We start from the raw sequence: 17,127 nt of genomic DNA on the forward strand, positions 1-17,127 counted from the left end.
TCACGTGCCAGATCCTCGCACGGAGCATCCCCAAGCGCCAGATTGCCTTGTCCGCCTCCCGAATATCAATTGACTTCACCACGCGCATTCCCTGATCGGCCTCCCCTCGCGACCGACCCTGAATGATCATCTGCACGGTCTGCCCCTGACCTCCACATCGTGCCTGCCTTAGGCCATGCCCTCCTTCACTGACCAGACCGATTCGGGTCTTGATCTCGATGGTAGGTTTTGGTTTAACTTCCCGTGAACCTTTCCACACTCCCTTGCTCCCTGTAGCTGTAGGTTTCCAGAGGCTCTGCTGGACCAAGATGATCTCATAGCCCACTGCGACTTCGGTACTCCATCAATCATAATCCCACCCCCTTCGCGATCTCTACTCTTTGACTCTCTCTCTCGTCTACCTACTACTCGAGTGTTGATGGATTCTGACCAATCGTTCCAAGGGCCTCAACCGATTCTGGGAACTGGCTTGAACGTCTCTCTCCAGAGACGCCGCCCGACCCCCGGACACGAAGGCTCTGCAATGGCTTCGGAAGGAAGCTTCCCCAGACAACAACCCCCTGCGCCAAGGAAGCCGACTCGACCAGCTCTTCATCACCCGGCCTCTGTAAGTAGTCAGACGTCCAGCGTCGCGACCGAGTCCGTGTCTCGCAACGAGAGGGATCACGGCTTGAAGTACGGCGAGGAGGACCCGCAGAATGCCCTTTTCACGCAGGTGTTCGAGTGGCTTCGGCGCGAAAAGTCCAAGCGGAGGACTTACAAGTCGTCGAGTCTAGCCAGAACAGACGAGGCTGTAAGTGATGGTGACGACGACGACGACGATGACGACGATGACGATGCTGCTGGTGTCTCCGTGGAAAGACCGACACCGACTGGCCCCGATGTGCTTGCTCTGGACAAGTTGGAGAAGATTCTCCTCCGGTATGCCACTTCACGACAGGAGGGAGATAGCGTAAATCTTGTGCGACGGACTGGTCATCGGCGCCCACGGTCCAGAGGATTGCGTAGGGGCTCTGCTTCCGAATCCGATGTGTCAGACTATGAGGCAAATCCTCCCAGCGTGGATGCGGTATTGGACAATTCCAAGACCCTCGCCTACAGCGGTGGCGGTGCAGAGGACGAGGATAATGAACCCGGCGAGAGCACGCGACGCGCAAAGAATAGGGAAGCCTGGGCGACATTCAAAGGCGAGATCCTTCGTCTCACCCATACCATGCAGGTCAAGGGATGGCGGAAGCTCTCAATGGATCTGGCCGCAGATATAGAGGTGGCTCGGTTGAGCGGTGCTATGACTAACGCGGTGTATGTGGTCACTCCGCCGCAGAACATCCCAGTGCCCAAGGCCGAAGATGGCTCGTATTCGTTGATTCCTATGAAGCGGCCACCGTAAGTCCTCCGGTATCTTATTGGCGACCCGAGTCTAACATCCTGTAGGAAGCTTCTACTGCGCATCTATGGGCCGCAAGTGGATCACCTGATTGATCGCGAGAATGAGCTCCAGATCCTTCGCCGGCTGGGCCGGAAGAACATTGGACCCAAAGTCCTCGGCACGTTCAACAACGGGCGGTTCGAAGAGTACTTTGAAGCTCGCCCTCTGACACCAAAGGAGCTCCGGGACCCGCTGATCATGAAACAGATCGCGAAGCGGATGAGAGAGCTGCATGATGGGGTTGATCTGCTCGAGGAAGAGAGGGAAGGAGGACCCATGGTCTTCAAGAATTGGGACAAATGGGTGGATCGCTGCGAGCAAAGAATCAACTGGCTGGACAAGGAAATCAAGTCCGAGCACAACCAGAGCAAAACAGCGTCAGAGGCTTGGCGCCAGCGAGGTTTCGTCTGCGGCGTTCCATGGCCCTTGTTCCGGAAGGCGGTTGAGGGCTATCGGAAGTGGCTTGTTTCCACCCTTGGGGGAATGGATGAAATCAATCGGCAGCTGGTATTTGCGCATAACGATGTAGGCTCCATTTCCCTCCCTGGTGGTGGGACATGTACTGACTGTTCAGACCCAATATGGCAACCTGCTTCGCATGAATCCCAGTCAGGAATCGCCGCTGCTCCGGCCAGAGAACGTGCATAAGCAGCTGGTCGTGATTGATTTCGAATACGCGTCAGCGAACCCTCCGGGACACGAGTTCGCGAACCACTTTGTAAGTCTTCAGCTAGCGACCGGTGTTCCTTGCTGACTTGCGCAGACGGAATGGTGCTACAACTATCATGATCCGGAGAGGTCGTGGGCGTGCGAGAACACAGGTTATCCCACGCCGGACCAGCAGCACAAGTTCATCAACGCATATCTTAATCATCGCCCGGGACTGCGCGACATGGCGTCTCCGTCCATCACGCCCCTGATGCGGGGAGCGTCTGCCAACGCCTCCTCGCTCGCTTCTTTGAACCTGGATGCAGCCCCTGATATGGCCGTATCAGGCTGTCTGGATATCGAAAAAGCGCACGAAGATAGTATCGACGCTCGAATCCAGTTTCTCATGCGACAGACCAGGCTCTGGCGTGTGCTCAACTCTGCCCAGTGGGTCGCGTGGGGCATCGTGCAGGCCAAGATGGCCGGGATGGAGGAGGGCATCGCGGCGGGCGAGGCCGCTCACAACGGACACCACGAGGCGAACGGCAACGGCGCGGCAGGCAGACGGGAATCGACCGGAAGCCCGCCCGTGGACGCAGATATCGACGAGATCGACGAGTTTGATTACCTTGCGTATGCGCAGGACCGGGCGATGTTCTTCTGGTCGGACCTGCTGTCGATGAACTTTATCCAAGAGGACGAGCTGCCGGCGTCGATGGTGGCACAGATCAAATCGCGCATCATCGAGTACTAGGCGTAGTATCCGGAGTAAATAGATAAGCTAGCGTACAATTATGACTCAGATAACATGACTGACGAAGCGATTCTTCCAGAAGCCGGCGTTGTTGCCTTTGTACATAACCATGCCATGCCATGCCATGCCATGCCATAGCCTAACTTACCCGAACGCATCCAATGTGAACTGGTTCCTCAAAGCTCGCAACTATTACTACCTTACCGTTCCACGCATGAATTCGAGCATGTAGCCTGCCGTCCTCTGCGTCCGCGATGCAGCAATTCCACTTTGCTTGTCTCGCGTTGTGTCTGAACCGTCCCGCAGAGCTGTGCCCGCGTTTATATGGCGGCGTTCCTGAGGTGGGAGACTGCGTCGCAATTAAGGAGGTTGAGGGAGTTGTGGGATCGGCAATAGTCCTGGGACTGCATGTACCAGCTATCTATGTGCTTGTGTGGATATGTAGGCCCGCATTGTACTCCGTACCTCCTACTAAGATAGTACTACTGTACACGCCGGTTATCCGACTCAGTCAAAGGATTGCAAATCAAGGAGGAAAGGAACGATTGAGTTCAGTGAGAAAGATTTCTGTTTGAGCAAGGACAAAGCCAGCCCTTGTTCTACATTCCTCGTCACGGGACAGGAGTAAGCAACACACCCAACTTCTTGACAGTTAAACCAGTGAGCTAGAGGGTGAGGACTGAGGGCACTTTATATGATCACGCCGGATAAGTAGGACGAGTGCATAACTGAGAGGCTAAATGTGATAAGACCTACATGGTGAGAGGGCTAAGGAGTTTGGTTGCATTAGGAGACTTCTGCCACCGGTGTTCCACTGTTCTGCCAGCAGTATCTACGGGGCGCTAACTATAAGAGGAAGGATCCAGACTATATTCGATTTAGTTTAGTGTGATTTGTATGGGCCTGTTGTGGTTTATGGCGTGTCCCGCACCGTCAGGAAACTTACGCCTCAGTCTCACGCTCATCTCTATCGAAATGACCTCAGACTCGACTCGACCACTCGCTGATTTATCTGATCGACTCCACAGCAGGAATCTTCTTGAAAGGAGAAGATTCTTGGTGAGGGATTATCTGCCGCATATCTCTGCTGCTGCTGGTAATGCCAAGGCGCTACGCGGATCAGATAACTTTTAATTACCGCGCGGGACTGTCTCAACACTCAGTCTCAGTGATTGACCACTGGGTTTTGCAGTGAATCAGATAAGCGGGTGGTATGGCCGGCGTACGGGACTAGCGCGGTTACGGTGTGGTCACATCGATACCGTACGGGTGACACACACTTTTGCCCTCAATCCACCACCAACCCACCACCAACCCACCACCAACCCACCACCAACCCACCAACTAATCAAGGCCAACCCCACTCCACAAATTATCGTGACAGTGACGGACCAACAGGCTGACCTGTCCGCTGCAGTCGGCGACCCCACTTCTCCCGGCTCCTGAATAATTCGTCGAGGGGCAGTCCGGCCACCGGCCAGATGGTCACCCCATTCGGATGTCTCTCCCAGTCCCGGTCCTCTCTGGTTGAGTTTTCTCGAACCCAAGATGGCCAGTCCCACTCGCCAGCGTGGAGCTGCCGAAAAGCGGCCTCGAGGGCATGCATGGCACACCCCATCGGCTGCAAATAAATCGTCTTCTTTCACCTGACCGTCCTGCTGTTCGACGAAGCAGACCGACCCGTCACCCGTCCGAAGCAGACACTTCGACCATGCCGTTGCTTCAGAAGCTGGCGGGGTATCCCAACCTGCTGCTGGCAGGCAACCCGTCCAAGGGCGACCTGGGGACGCTGGCCTCGGCCATCGTCTTCGCCATCGCCTCGGGCGTGCCCTTCCCCATCATCGGCATCATCTTCGGTGAGCTGCTCGACAACTTCAACTCCATCTCCTGCGCCGAGTCCGACGGCACCACCGACTCCTCCTCCGCCAGCAGCATCAACAGCGAGATCCTGCTGATCGTCTACCTGGCCATCGCCCAGTTCGTCCTCATCTATGGCCACCTCACGTGCTGGACCCTGTACGGGGCCCGTCTGTCCCAGCGCCTGCGCGAGAACTACCTGCAGAACCTGCTGCGGCAGGAGCCCTCCTTCTTCGACAACCTGCCCCCGGGCGAGGTGTCCTCCCGCCTGAACAGCGACATCCAGACCATCCGGTCCGGCACGTCCGAGAAGGTCGGCATCACCCTGGCCAGTTTCTCCTTTTTTGTCACCGCGTATATCGTCGCCTTCATCAAGGATTATCGGTTGGCAGCCATCTTGATCTGCCTGGTTCCGGCCTACTTCATCATGTCCTTCGTCGGCAGCCACTACATCGAGAAGTACTCTGGTCTCATGTCCGACCACGCCGCCAGCGCCGCGTCCATTGCCTCCGAGGCCCTCTCCAACATCGTGGTCGTGCAGGCGTTCGGCGCCAACCCCAAGCTCGAGGAGAAGTTCTCCGGCGCGCTCAAGGCCTCGGAAACGGAGGGCCTGAAGAAGGCCACCGCTGTCGGCATCCAGTCCGGGGTGCTGTACTTCATTGCGTACTCGGCCAACGGTCTGGCTTTCTGGTATGGAAGTCGACAGGTCGCCGATGGACTGACTGGATCCGGGGGCGTCACCGTGGGTGCCACGTTCACCGTTATTTTCGTCCTGATTGAAGGTGAGTCGGATTGAGCCTGAATTCCTCTACCTGTGCTGACGACGACAGCCACCCTGCTTCTCAGTCAGGTCGCCCCCTTCCTCCACCTGTTCATCGCGGCCGTTGCATCCTACGGCAAGCTGCGCGACGACATCGACCGCGTGCCGCTGATCGACGGCACCACCGACGCGGGCATCCGTCTCACCCGGGCCGAAGGTGGCTTCGAGTTCAAGAACGTCTCGTTCACGTATCCCTCCCGGCCGGAGGTCACCGTCCTCGACCAGATCAGCCTCAGCATCCCCGCCAACAAGCATACCGCTCTCGTGGGCCTGTCGGGGAGTGGAAAGTCGACCATCGCCGGTCTGGTGACCCGACTGTACGATGCCAACGAGGGCGAGATCCTCTTTGATGGCCACAACCTCCGTGATGTCAACACCCGGGACCTGCGCGGCTTCCTCAGTCTGGTACAGCAGGAGCCGTCTCTTCTCGACCGGTCCCTGCTGGAGAACATCGCCCACGGTCTGATGAACTCGAGTAACTCCAACCATGCGCACCTCAAGGCCACGCTGCTTAGCTCTGAACTTTCTGACCTCGCTAGCGAAGTCAGAGATGGCGCCGATATGATGGCCGCGGCAGAGAAGCGCGGGCCTGATGTTGTGGAAATTGTCAACATGTCCAAACACGCGGCTGTTCTCGCCGATGCCGACACGTTCATCTCTGCCCTGCAGCATGGATACGCCACGATGGTGGGCTCCAGTGGCCGCCTTATCAGCGGTGGCCAGAAGCAGCGTGTGTCGCTGGCAAGAGCCCTGGTCAAGGACCCCGCCGTTCTCATCCTCGACGAAGCCACCGCGTCTCTCGACTCCCGCAGTGAACAACGCATCCAGAAGGCCATCAACAACATCTCCAGCGGAAGAACCATGATCACCATCGCCCATCGCCTGTCGACCATCACCAGCGCCGACAACATCATCGTCATGCACAAGGGCCACATCGTTGAGCAAGGCAACCACGCCGAGCTGATGGCCATGGACGCCGCGTACGCCGACCTGGTCAAGCTGCAGGGCATGAGCTCCACCAAGACCGACACCGCCGTCTCTGTCGACACCATCAGCCGCTCGGACCAGACCTCCCTGACCGACGCGGACAACGAGAAGGCCAGTCTCGACGAGAAGGCCGAGGACACCCAGGTCTCCACCACGGAAACCCCCGAAGACAACGACGACGACGAAGAGGAGGAGCCCGAAACCCCAAAGCGATCCCTCTGGGCCCTGGCCAAGGGCTACGCACCGGCCCTCCGCCCGCACCTGGTGTACATCGTCGCGGCCCTCCTCGGGGCCAGCATCGTCGGCGGCGCCTTCTCCGGGGAGGCAGTCATCTTCGGTAACACTGTCGGCAGTCTGAACCCCTGCAAGGGCGCGGCCAGCATCCGGTCCCACGGAGAGTTCTTTGGACTGATGTTCTTCGTGCTGGCCATCATCGAGTTCTTCGCCAACGTGGTCAGCTGGGCCGGCTTCGGCTGGGTGTCGGAGAAGATTGTCTACACGGTGCGCGTGCTGTCCTTCCGGTCTCTCTTCGAGCAGGACCTGCAATGGCATCAGTCGGAAGGCCGCTCGCCAGCCCTACTCCTCTCGTACATCACCCGCGACGGCAACGCGCTGGCCGGACTGAGCGGCTCCGTCATCGGCACCCTGTTCTCCATCTCCGTCAACCTCGTCGCCGCCATCATCATGACCCACATCATCGCCTGGCGCATCGCCCTGGTCTGTCTCGCCCTGGTGCCCCTCCTCCTCGGCGCCGGTCTCATGGAGCTCCGCGTGCTCGGCAAGTTCGAGGAGAAGCACGAAACCGCATACACCAAGTCGGTCGACATCGGCGTCGAAGCCGTCACCTCCATCAAGACCATCGCCGCCCTCTCCCTGGAGGAAGACACCCTCAATATCTACCGGGAATCCCTGATCGGGCCCCGCCAGGAAACCCTGCACGTCACCCTGCAAGCCAGTCTCTGGCAAGCCATGACCTACTTCCTGGGCAACCTGGTCAACGCCCTGGCCTACTGGTGGGGCGCCAAGCAGATCATCGACGGCAACTACACGCAGACGCAGTTCCTGATCGTGGTGTTCTCCCTGCTCGTCAGCGCCCTGCTCTGGAGCCAAATGTTCGCACTGGCCCCCGAACTCTCCAGCGCGCGCGCCGCCATGGCGCGCATCCTGTGGCTGATCGAGCTCGGCTCCGACAAGATGCAGGGCCGGGTCCCTGCACCGCACAGCCCATCCTCCTCCCCATCCGCCCTCGCCCTCGACCTCGAATCCCCCGAGCCCAAAGCCCCCCTCCCCCTCACCTCCGCCGCCCACGTGCAGCTCCAGAACATCCACTTCTCCTACCCAGCCCGCCCGGACATCGAGGTCCTCAAGGGCCTAACCGTCAACCTCGCCCCGGGCAAATTCTGCGCGCTGGTCGGACCCAGCGGCGCGGGCAAATCGACCATCATCTCGCTGATCGAACGCCTCTACACGCCCTCCTCAGGGAGCATCCTCCTCGACGGCAGCGACATCAAATCCCGCCCAGTCTCCTTCCGCGACACCATCTCCCTCGTGCCCCAGGAAAGCGTCCTCTTCGAAGGCTCCATCTCCTTCAACATCTCCCTCGGCGCCCGCCCCGGCACCATCCCCACCCAATCCGAAATCGAAGACGCATGCAAGCTGGCCAACATCCACGATACCATCGCCGCGCTGCCCGACGGCTACCAGACCCTATGCGGACCGAACGGGAACCAGTTCTCCGGCGGCCAGAAGCAGAGACTCTCCATCGCGAGGGCGCTGGTTCGGAAACCGAGACTGTTGATCCTGGATGAGTCGACGAGCGCGTTGGATGCCGAGTCGGAAAAGTTGCTCCAGGATGGTCTGGAGAGGGCCGCGAAGGGCATCACCGTCGTGGCGATCGCGCATCGTTTGAATACTATCCGCAAGGCGGATGTGATTTATCTTATTGAGGGGGGACGCTGTGTGGATGAGGGCTCGCACGAGGAGTTGTTGACCAGGAGTGAGAGTTATCGCGCCAATGTGTTGCATCAGACTGTTGCTTAGAACTCTTTTTCTCGGACTGGGACTGGGGGTTCGGTTTGTTCGGTTTGGTTTGGTTTGGTTGGTTTAGTTTTTTTTTTTTTTTTTTTTTTTTTAGATCCGCGTTAGATTGGTTTTAATAGATATCAAATAAGTTTTTTCTTCTTCTTCTTCATCTTCATCTTTTTATGTTTATGTGGAATGTGCTTCTACAGTCTGTTTTTGTAATGTGTGGAGTGTTCTAACCTCTAGCTTGTATCGGTTCTAATCCTCTGTCTTGGTGGACTAGATATCATCTACATATCTATCTACTTTGTAGATAAAAGGAATGATGGGATATTGGGCCCGAGAAGGGCAGAATAATCAACTAACACACCGCCATTGCATTCAGATCTTGGCCCGCAGCCAGCCAGTCGACCGTCCAGGGCCGTTGATGCCCGATGATGTGTCACGTGCACCGCTTAGACGAAACAACGGCCGCCCGGCGGCGTTATCGCACAATTCTGTGAAGAACAGAAGCCGGCCAGGATTGTTCGTATGCTTTGTCTTTGAACCAGACTGTGGGATCTGTAAGAAGTACTCCGTCTATTATTGAAGCTGGAATAAACACACTTCACATTCTTAATTTACATAACCGACTTTCGAAGCCGGGGGAGTTTCTTCTCTGTCTCTCTCCCTCCCTCTTTTTTCATTTGGGGGAAAAGTAAATCCCCTTTATATCTCTAGCCATCTACCTATCTGGCACCAACAGTAACAGTGGACATCATAAATTATCGTACTGTAGAATTGTGGGATGTGATAATACTGATGTTGTATGATGGTGGTTCGCCACAAGCAATCCTCGAGCCAATCTAATCAGATCTGGCCTGAACCTGAATTTTCCGAAGATAATCGCAATCAGATTTGATTGATACGGTGTATCAATCTGCCCGCTCTTGGGTCGCAGTGGAGGTGGGAGGGGAGGGGGGGGGGGGGGAAGGTTCGCACCACAGTGGGATTATTTAGCCGGGGCACGAGGAAATTCCTTCCTCGCTTTGCTGTTCCTGTTGGGCTGGCGACGCTTGTGATTCTCTAGTATCTATATCCTGGTTCACAGTCCCATGGTTTATTTTCTACTGCAGGTTTGTTCTTTTGGAGATTTATCCAGAGTTCTTATCCTTCTTGTTGTTGATCATCATCAAAGCAGCTTGAACTCGACTCGACTCATTTCCTCGGGCTAATTTCACACCCAAGACACTAACCAGTCCAAGCGGATTCAACCGCCTGCCTAGCCTGCAAGTTGTGCGTTTTTCTTTCCTGCTTGGAGTTTGGTGCTTGCTTGCTGGTGGATTCGTTTCGCACGCCGGCCCACATTAGATTGATAGTCGGGAGAGTAGTGTATCGTACGTATCACCTTGGCGAAATACACCGTATTCTTAGCGCGCTCGGGTAGTCTTCGTATTGTGAGGGATATCAACCACTAACTAATAACTATGTATATATTATATAAGCCGACATTATTAATAATTTATCGCGTCGATAATATCAGATGACTTAATCAAACGACCGCCTTCCGAAAGGACTTGCGCTAAACCTCATGCGTCAACGGGTGGCAGAAGTCTCCTAATATTGCAGCGCTCCTGCCCCGAAAGGGGCGGTAAGGGGCGGTTGCCCAATCTGACAACTCTCTGGGAACATTTCTAGGCACCCCTGCTACTACTCCTTCTTTGTATCCTGAGAGCATCATCATCATCATCGTCAGCATCTTCGTGGCATCAACCAATACTACAGTGATCCTATTGAGATCTTCTTTACTTGTTCCGTTGTAGCCTGGGAGGTCGTTACGGAGCCTTCGCTTATCAGTATGCATAAATCAATTATTCAATCAATCAGTAGTCTAGATACATATTACGCACGGCAAACCGGTAATGAATGCGGCTGTAGGTATAATTGCGATGAAGAGGGTAAAGAAACATGTAAGATAGTGGTAGTCATATAATCCGACCAGCTCCATTAGCGCCTTGCTGTTGTTGATGTAGATAGATAGTAGTTTGAATATGAACGCCCCGTCTGGAATCTAGATCTAAGTATGATATGGGTGGGGGGCATAGAACAGATGATGAACTCTTTTTTCTTCTTCCCTTCTTTCTTTGATTCCTTTCCTCGTTTCCTCTTCCTTGCTTTCAGATCCGGTTTTTGGTTTTCGCTTGAGGGCCGAGCGGCATATTGAGATACAAGATCTCAGCCCGGCTCAGCTCAACTTAGTCTAAATTAAGCCCTCCCCCCCCGAAGCCGAATTGTCGAGTTGTTCCCTCGGTGATAATCTAATCATCAAACTTAAATGACTTCCCTCCCGAGATATCAATCGGCCCACCGCGGTACGAGCCACGCTTCTTCTTGTTCTTTTCCTTGGTGAAGCCCTTTCCGCGGGTCACGGAGAGGTCATTCCACGCGCGCTCGGCATACGCGTAGGGCACGTACTCGTTGGACGGGTGGTCGTGGGGCAGCTCGCTCAGCGCAGCCAGGGGCGTCGGACGCGCCCCGACGTGCTTCTTCTTGCTGGAGTAGTTGTCCGTTCCGGGGGCCGGGCTGGCACTGGAGGAAGTGGGTTCCTGGCTGGTGGCGTTGGAGTTCTCGATTGTGTCGCTTCCAGAGGAAGAAGAGTCGGACTCCGGGAGGGGAGTCTTGGTTGCGTTCTTGAGGGCTGCTTTGCTGGAGGAGGCGGAGGAGGAGGAGGAAGAGGAGGAAGAAGAGGAGGAATCTGAGTCGTCGGAGGAGCTATCAGAGTCCGAGTCGTCGGAGGATTCGTCGGAGGATTCCTCTGAAGAAGAGGAGTCGGAGTCAGATTCGGACTCGGAAGAAGAATCTTGCTTCTTCGCCTTCTTCGGCTTGGGCGCCTCGTCCTCGGAGGACTCCGATTCCGACTCGGAGCTGGACTCCGCCTTGCGCTTCATGCCCTGGGACTGGGGATTGGCCGGGGTCTTCTTCCCCTCCTTCTCCTCCTCGTCGTCGTCGTCGGAGTTGTCAGAGTCGCTGTCGCTGTCGCTGTCGGAAGAGGAAGCGGAAGAGCTCTTCGCCTCCTTCTTGGGCGCATCGTTCATCTCGACGTCGGAGGAGCTAGATTCGTCGGAGCTGCTCTCACTCTCGCTGTCGCTGTCACTTCCGCTCTCGCTCTCGCTCTCAGCATCAGATGAGCTCGAGCTCGAGGTAGTGCTAGCAGAGGCAGACTTCTGCCCCTCCCAGATCTGGAACAGCTCCAGAAGAGACGGCACATTCTTCGCGGTGGAGTCGATCGACTTGCTAGACAGCTCTTTGGTGAAAGCCGCCGTTGTCTTGGAGAAGCCCGCGTCAGCCAGGTAGGCGGAGATAGCGGCGACGAGTTGTGTGGGTGTCTGTTGGATTGGAAGTTGTTAGAACCTTTCTCTCTCTCTCTCTCTCTCTCTCTCTCTAGCCTCATTCTTCTCTCATCTCACTCCGAGAAATGAGGATCGGAGGAACAGGTTCGCAATTCCGTTACTTACAGTATTCCTCTTGTCCTTGGACATGTTGACAGAGGAGGCCTTCTTGCTTTTCTGGACGGCCATTTTGATTGAATACAACCTGGGCACAGAGACTGCGATCAAGGAAGGAATGGTGTGTTTTTCGGCCGCGGAGAAAAGATTTACTAAAAAAAAAAAAAGGCGGCAGAAACAGAAAAGGCGGTCGGATGTGACGGTGGCGATTGGCGGATTGAACTTTTCCGGTCGGGGCGCACGTGAGAGGGTCTGGATTGGGGTGTCACGTGCCAGGAACAGAGGAGGTCCCTGACTTAGTATTCAGTTATTGGTTGAGTGTCTGGGTTAGGGGCTGAGTATAAGTGCAATCTGGAGGATGGTTTGATTATCTGTTGGTTACTCGTGGCCAGGTCTATGAAGGTATGGTGGGCTACCCCGATCCAAGGGCTACAGTACATCAACCTAGAGGGGACTACCGTGGGGTTTAGACCTGCCTGAATATCGCTAGCCGACGCACCCATTTCATGCGATTGGAAAGGATAGTGAGACGCCTGACTGGTGCAAAAAGACTCGTGGGTAAAGTATTGCAGGAGTTGCAGGAGACTGCCGCGGAAGAAGGTCTGTAGAGAAGCCGGCCCCCAGTCCGTGCTAGGATCGCCCCTTCGTTCATGCACCAATTTCCAATGAGCTTGCATGCGCTTCATAGAGACACATAGGTACTGACAGCCGTGCGACCGACATCGAAGGCCGGGCTCAACAGGCAGACACGGGACTGGGAACTGGTCCGCCTGCTTTGGGGGGGGGGGGGTCACATCCTTGGGATCCCGAAGACACAGACTGGAGACATATCGATTGTACCTGCGACGGTGGCCACGGAGGATGCGGTGGATCTCTTTCAAATGGCGCAAAATGCCATGGGGCTGGACAGCGTACCCACAGACGGTGCAGACGACAACCTGATAATCCGGGAGCTACTTAACGCAGCAGCCGGGCCGGGTCATCCAACGCATGGGATTCCATGACCGCGTTGCGTCCACTCGGACATGCCGATTGCACCGGATGATGAGAACGGCGCCGTCGATTTTAAAGTAAAGTGGAAATGCTCCAGTACGATGAGGTGAGAACCAGATACTTTATCGACGGTGCCGTTCCCGCTATAGTACTATTCCCTGCCAACTCTATCAACCGACTACTGGGCCAAACGAATGTCAGCTATCTTCGTCTCGAGCTTTCAGACCTCTCCCAGGTCCGATCCTTCGTCCAGCAATGGAACGAGAAGAGATATCCCTCCATCCAGTACCTGCTGCTCAACGCAGGACTGCAATTCCCCGGACCGGTGGAGTATACAGCAGATGGTTATGAGACGACCTTTGCCACCAACCATACCGGTCATGCGCTGTTGTTCGCGCTCCTGATCCCGCATCTTGCCCACACCCGCTCGGATAGTAGTGACCTCAAGCGGCACCCACGATCCGGCTCAGAAGACCGGTCTTCCAGACGCAAGATACAACACGGCTGAAGGACTCGCACATCCGACGCGCGAGTCGGCCCGGTTTCCCGGTCGTCAGCGCTACGCGACCAGCAAGCTTGCCAACGTGCTCTGGGTATACGCGCTGCATCGACGCCTTGTCAAGTTGAAAGACTTCAAATCCTGGACAGTATGTGCGTCCTGTCCGGGCCTGATGCCGGGGACAGGCCTCGTTAGGGCTGGGAATGCTGTCGAGCGATTTCTCTGGCATCACGTCCTCCCTCGCATTATTCCCTTGTTGCGTCTAGTGCTGAGGTCATCGAATATCCAACTGCCGCAGGTATCCGGGACTGCGCTGGCTTATTTGGCGACCACCGAGGCCAGCAGCGGAGTGTACTATGAGGGGAGAAAGCAGATCAAGTCCAGCGATGTTGGTTGCGATGCGGCGAAGCAGGAGGATCTGTGGGAGTGGACTTGTGCGAGCTATTTCCTCTGGCCCCGACGAGATCAGACAATTCTCTTTGAAAGGGTCTGCAAGAGTGATGATTGATGAATGGGACGTGTTTCGCCTCATTTCTAAATTTTCCTTTACCGGGACTCGCCCTTGTACCGTGTATCTCTCCTCCATTTCCAGGGTGCAAAGGCTTACCTCATTCATGTCACAATTCTGATCATGATCATCCCCATCCACGTCGAACTTTCCATGTGATGTTCTTGGAAAGTGTCTTTGCAGGGAGGCGGGAAGATAATAACTAGGTACTTGTAGAAGACTCAAGGCAATATACCTACAATCCATGCAATATAAATATTATCTTGTCTGCAACAGAGCATCACCTGAGATGCGGATCAAAATGATCATATTGCTGATTCGTGATTCGCGCATTTCTGTCCCGGTGATCCGTTTCGAGGAAAGACCAGCTTGCGGCATTCAGTCCCACTCCGTATTCGACCTGACATTACATTCTACTAGCGATGGTGATTGGTCTGTTGGGTGCAGCCCCGTGCATCGCGAGGCAAGGGGGCTGCATATCTATCTGCCCGGCGCCTTCCTCTGCTACGTGCACATGCCCGGTTTCTACCATCACAAAGGTTCAAGTTGGGTCATCAGGATAGAGATCTGTAAGAACAGACCTGGGAAAGCACGGTGAGGATTGGCTGTTCAAGCCCTCAGCCCAGATCAAGACCCTCGTCCGGCTTGCATGCACGGGACTCTACCTCGCAGGCCTAAAGCACCACGTATCGATGCATGATCCAGCCCACCGCATCAATATTATCCAACTCCACTGGTCGGTTCACCCTGATCAGACTGGTGATATCGGAGACGCTGCCTTGTCTGTATTATTATATTATAGAGTCTGTGTTCTTGCCAGCCCTGGTTTGCTTTTGGAATGCGACCCTAAGATGGCCAATTCTCAAGTCTCTGGTACGAACAATGCAGAGCTGCCCCGGCAGTTCTCGCTTTTCTCGACCATGGCCTTGGGGTTTAGTATAACAAACTCCTGGCTTGCTTACGCTGGTACTTTTGCGACCCCTCTCACCATGGGCGGGAGCCCAACGGCATTCTTCGGTTTGATCGTCGCTTCGATTGCTAGCTGCTTCATCAGTAAGGGCGATATTCCCGTGTCTTTTTCCAGGATAACATTGACTTCTCTTTTTCTGTAGCTGCTGGGTTTGCCGAGCTGGCATCGGCGTTTCCGTCTAGCGGAGGGCCATATCACTATGCATTCATGGTGTCGTGGGAGAAACACCGTGCCCCGGTTGCTTTTGTGGTCGGATGGCTGAGTGTGATTGCCTGGTGTGCCGGGTCAGCCTCCAGTGCAATTATCTGTGGTGAGTCCAACCCCACGGGGTGCCACGGCAGGAATGGAGCGGAGATAATTTGTCGATAGCTCAAATGGCCGTCAGGCTTGTGACCGTTTACCACCGAGGTTACACTGAAGCGGCATGGCACACGTACCTAATCTATCTGGGTATCACTGTTTTTGCCACGACAGTCGTGTGCTTCTTACCTCGAGCAATTCCTCGATTGGAGATTGCCCTCTTCCTCTGCAGCGTGTTTGGCTTCATTGCCAGCCTGGTCACTATGCTGGCGGTGCAAGCCCACAAACAGTCGGCACATACTGTATTCGTTCAATATGAAAACAACACTGGCTGGAGTGACGGGACGGCGTTCATGATCGGTACTGCCACGTGCATGTATGCATATCTGGCCATCGACGGTGCTACCCATATAGCGGAGGTGAGTCCTCCATCTCGGCAACAACTGCATTACATCCCTCCTTCTAAACGGTATTCCATGAGAAGGAGGTTACAGACCCAAGCCGCAATGTCCCTCAAGCGGTGGGACTGACAGTGATAACCGGAATTCTGACCGCCATCCCATGGACGATATCCCTCCTCTTCTGTACAACCGACAACCACGCGGTCGCATCGTCCCCCATCCCAATCTACACCGCGTACCTACAAGCCACATCCAGCCGACCCACAGCGGCCTTCTTCACAGTCTGGATCATGTTCCTTTTCGCTGGGGCCTACCTTTCCGGTCTGGTCACAGTCGGGCGACTGACATATGCCTTCGCCCGAGCTGATGGCCTCCCATACTCTCCAGCCTTTACCAAAATCACCAACGGTGTGCCCATCGAAGCCACGATTGCGTGTTCCACGTTTATCGCCCTGTACGGGCTGATATATATCGCATCCACAACAGCATTCAACAGCTTCATCTCGATGTGCATTATCTCGCTCAATGTCACGTACGTGATCCCGCAAGGGATTGTGCTGATCCGCGGCCGAGAAAGCGTTCTTCCCCATCGGGCCTTTGCCATGGGAAAGTGTCTGGGAGGATTCTGCAACGCGTTTTCTGTGCTCTGGGTTTCTATGATCACAGTGCTGTTTTGCTTACCGCTCACAATTCCAACAACAGTCCAAGATATGAACTATGTCAGTGTGGTTATCGCAGCGGCTGTGGCTTTCATAGTAGCTGCGTGGTGGGGAGGGAAAAGGCAGACGTTCTGCGGACCGGTATGTCTCTCTCCCTGTGTTCCTGTACATGGCTCGGGGTGACCGGTGGACTGTTATTGCACAGATTATCCGACTCGAAAGAGCTGTGCCTTCTCGTGACACAGAGAATATGTCAATCCAAGCATCTGATGAGTACAAGTAAACGCTACGTCCGGGTCATGGAGAAGCGTGGCGAGAGTGGGGTCAGCGAGGTTACTTCTATCAACCTAGTATTGCAAATGCAAGTCCAAGATAGGCAGTAAGTAAGTTGATTCCCGGCGCGGGGCGCGGATCTAGGCAGCACCCCACATGACGTGATCGAGGCGTTGATCCTGCTGACTCATAGCTGACGTAAATAGGACCCTACCCTACCACCCCTAGATAACTACATCCCTGACAATCTTAGCTATTTTTTTGACTATTGTTTGATACTTATATGGTTTTTATCCAACATAGGCTATCTATAGTTCCTATATTAAAATAGAATCAAACCATGTTACAATCACATTACCAGCTATTACCAGCGGTTACCTAGTTTACCTGATCCGAATAGAGGTAAACGGTACCAAGAACAGCCTCCATACTCCGTGTTATTCACAGGTGTGAGACCCCATCACGTGGTCTATGATATAGCAAGTCATGTGATCATGATTATTGGCAGGCGTTTTATGTCAG

The 17,127-nt window shown here is 54.9% G+C and overlaps 5 protein-coding genes across 5 annotated transcripts; 4 read left to right on the forward strand and 1 right to left on the reverse strand.

Annotated features, from left to right (window-relative positions):
* Positions 1–130: 130 nt before the first annotated feature.
* Positions 131–3,134, forward strand: BO70DRAFT_365612 (putative choline kinase). Its single transcript, XM_025544112.1, has 5 exons — positions 131–221; positions 444–1,386; positions 1,435–1,954; positions 2,004–2,147; positions 2,193–3,134. The coding sequence occupies exons 1-5, from the start codon at positions 176–178 to the stop codon at positions 2,829–2,831; spliced, it is 2,292 nt and encodes a 763-aa protein (XP_025395641.1). The 5' UTR covers positions 131–175; the 3' UTR covers positions 2,832–3,134.
* A 1,408-nt stretch (positions 3,135–4,542) lies between these two features.
* BO70DRAFT_343930 (ABC transporter ATP-binding protein) lies at positions 4,543–8,590 on the forward strand (the record flags this gene model as incomplete). The annotated part of the gene is made up of 2 exons (XM_025541439.1): positions 4,543–5,470; positions 5,519–8,590. 2 exons carry the CDS (start codon positions 4,543–4,545, stop codon positions 8,533–8,535), a joined length of 3,945 nt encoding a protein of 1,314 aa, XP_025395642.1. The 3' UTR covers positions 8,536–8,590.
* A 1,852-nt stretch (positions 8,591–10,442) lies between these two features.
* BO70DRAFT_389973 (nucleolar and coiled-body phosphoprotein 1 family protein) lies at positions 10,443–12,114 on the reverse strand. Its single transcript, XM_025546118.1, has 2 exons — positions 12,012–12,114; positions 10,443–11,882 (listed from the first exon to the last, which is right to left on the reverse strand). The coding sequence occupies exons 1-2, from the start codon at positions 12,072–12,074 to the stop codon at positions 10,815–10,817; spliced, it is 1,131 nt and encodes a 376-aa protein (XP_025395643.1). The 5' UTR covers positions 12,075–12,114; the 3' UTR covers positions 10,443–10,814.
* Positions 12,115–13,027: 913 nt separating this feature from the next.
* Positions 13,028–14,208, forward strand: BO70DRAFT_374006 (uncharacterized protein; the record flags this gene model as incomplete). Its single annotated transcript, XM_025544947.1, has 4 exons — positions 13,028–13,091; positions 13,145–13,385; positions 13,444–13,928; positions 14,186–14,208. The coding sequence occupies 4 exons, from the start codon at positions 13,028–13,030 to the stop codon at positions 14,206–14,208; spliced, it is 813 nt and encodes a 270-aa protein (XP_025395644.1).
* A 645-nt stretch (positions 14,209–14,853) lies between these two features.
* BO70DRAFT_299774 (putative GABA permease) lies at positions 14,854–16,515 on the forward strand (the record flags this gene model as incomplete). The annotated part of the gene is made up of 4 exons (XM_025539646.1): positions 14,854–15,055; positions 15,115–15,267; positions 15,327–15,691; positions 15,757–16,515. The coding sequence occupies 4 exons, from the start codon at positions 14,854–14,856 to the stop codon at positions 16,513–16,515; spliced, it is 1,479 nt and encodes a 492-aa protein (XP_025395645.1).
* Between the last annotated feature and the right edge of the window lie 612 nt (positions 16,516–17,127).

This window comes from Aspergillus heteromorphus (genome assembly GCF_003184545.1).
Source record: "Aspergillus heteromorphus CBS 117.55 chromosome Unknown BO70scaffold_32, whole genome shotgun sequence".
Classification (NCBI taxonomy): Eukaryota; Fungi; Ascomycota; class Eurotiomycetes; order Eurotiales; family Aspergillaceae; genus Aspergillus; species Aspergillus heteromorphus.

What these genes read in the sequence shown, in the direction of transcription:
- BO70DRAFT_365612 (XM_025544112.1), top strand. Translation starts at nt 176, where the DNA reads ATGCCCTCCTTCACTGACCAGACCGATTCGGGTCTTGATCTCGATG. An exon ending in TTCGGGTCTTGATCTCGATG is followed by an intron (nt 222 to 443) that starts GTAGGTTTTGGT and finishes AATCGTTCCAAG; the next exon opens with GGCCTCAACCGATTCTGGGA. An exon ending in TGGTATTTGCGCATAACGAT is followed by an intron (nt 1,955 to 2,003) that starts GTAGGCTCCATT and finishes CTGACTGTTCAG; the next exon opens with ACCCAATATGGCAACCTGCT.
- BO70DRAFT_389973 (XM_025546118.1), bottom strand. Translation starts at nt 12,074, where the DNA reads ATGGCCGTCCAGAAAAGCAAGAAGGCCTCCTCTGTCAACATGTCCAAG. An exon ending in CCAAGGACAAGAGGAATACT is followed by an intron (nt 11,883 to 12,011) that starts GTAAGTAACGGA and finishes CCAATCCAACAG; the next exon opens with ACACCCACACAACTCGTCGC.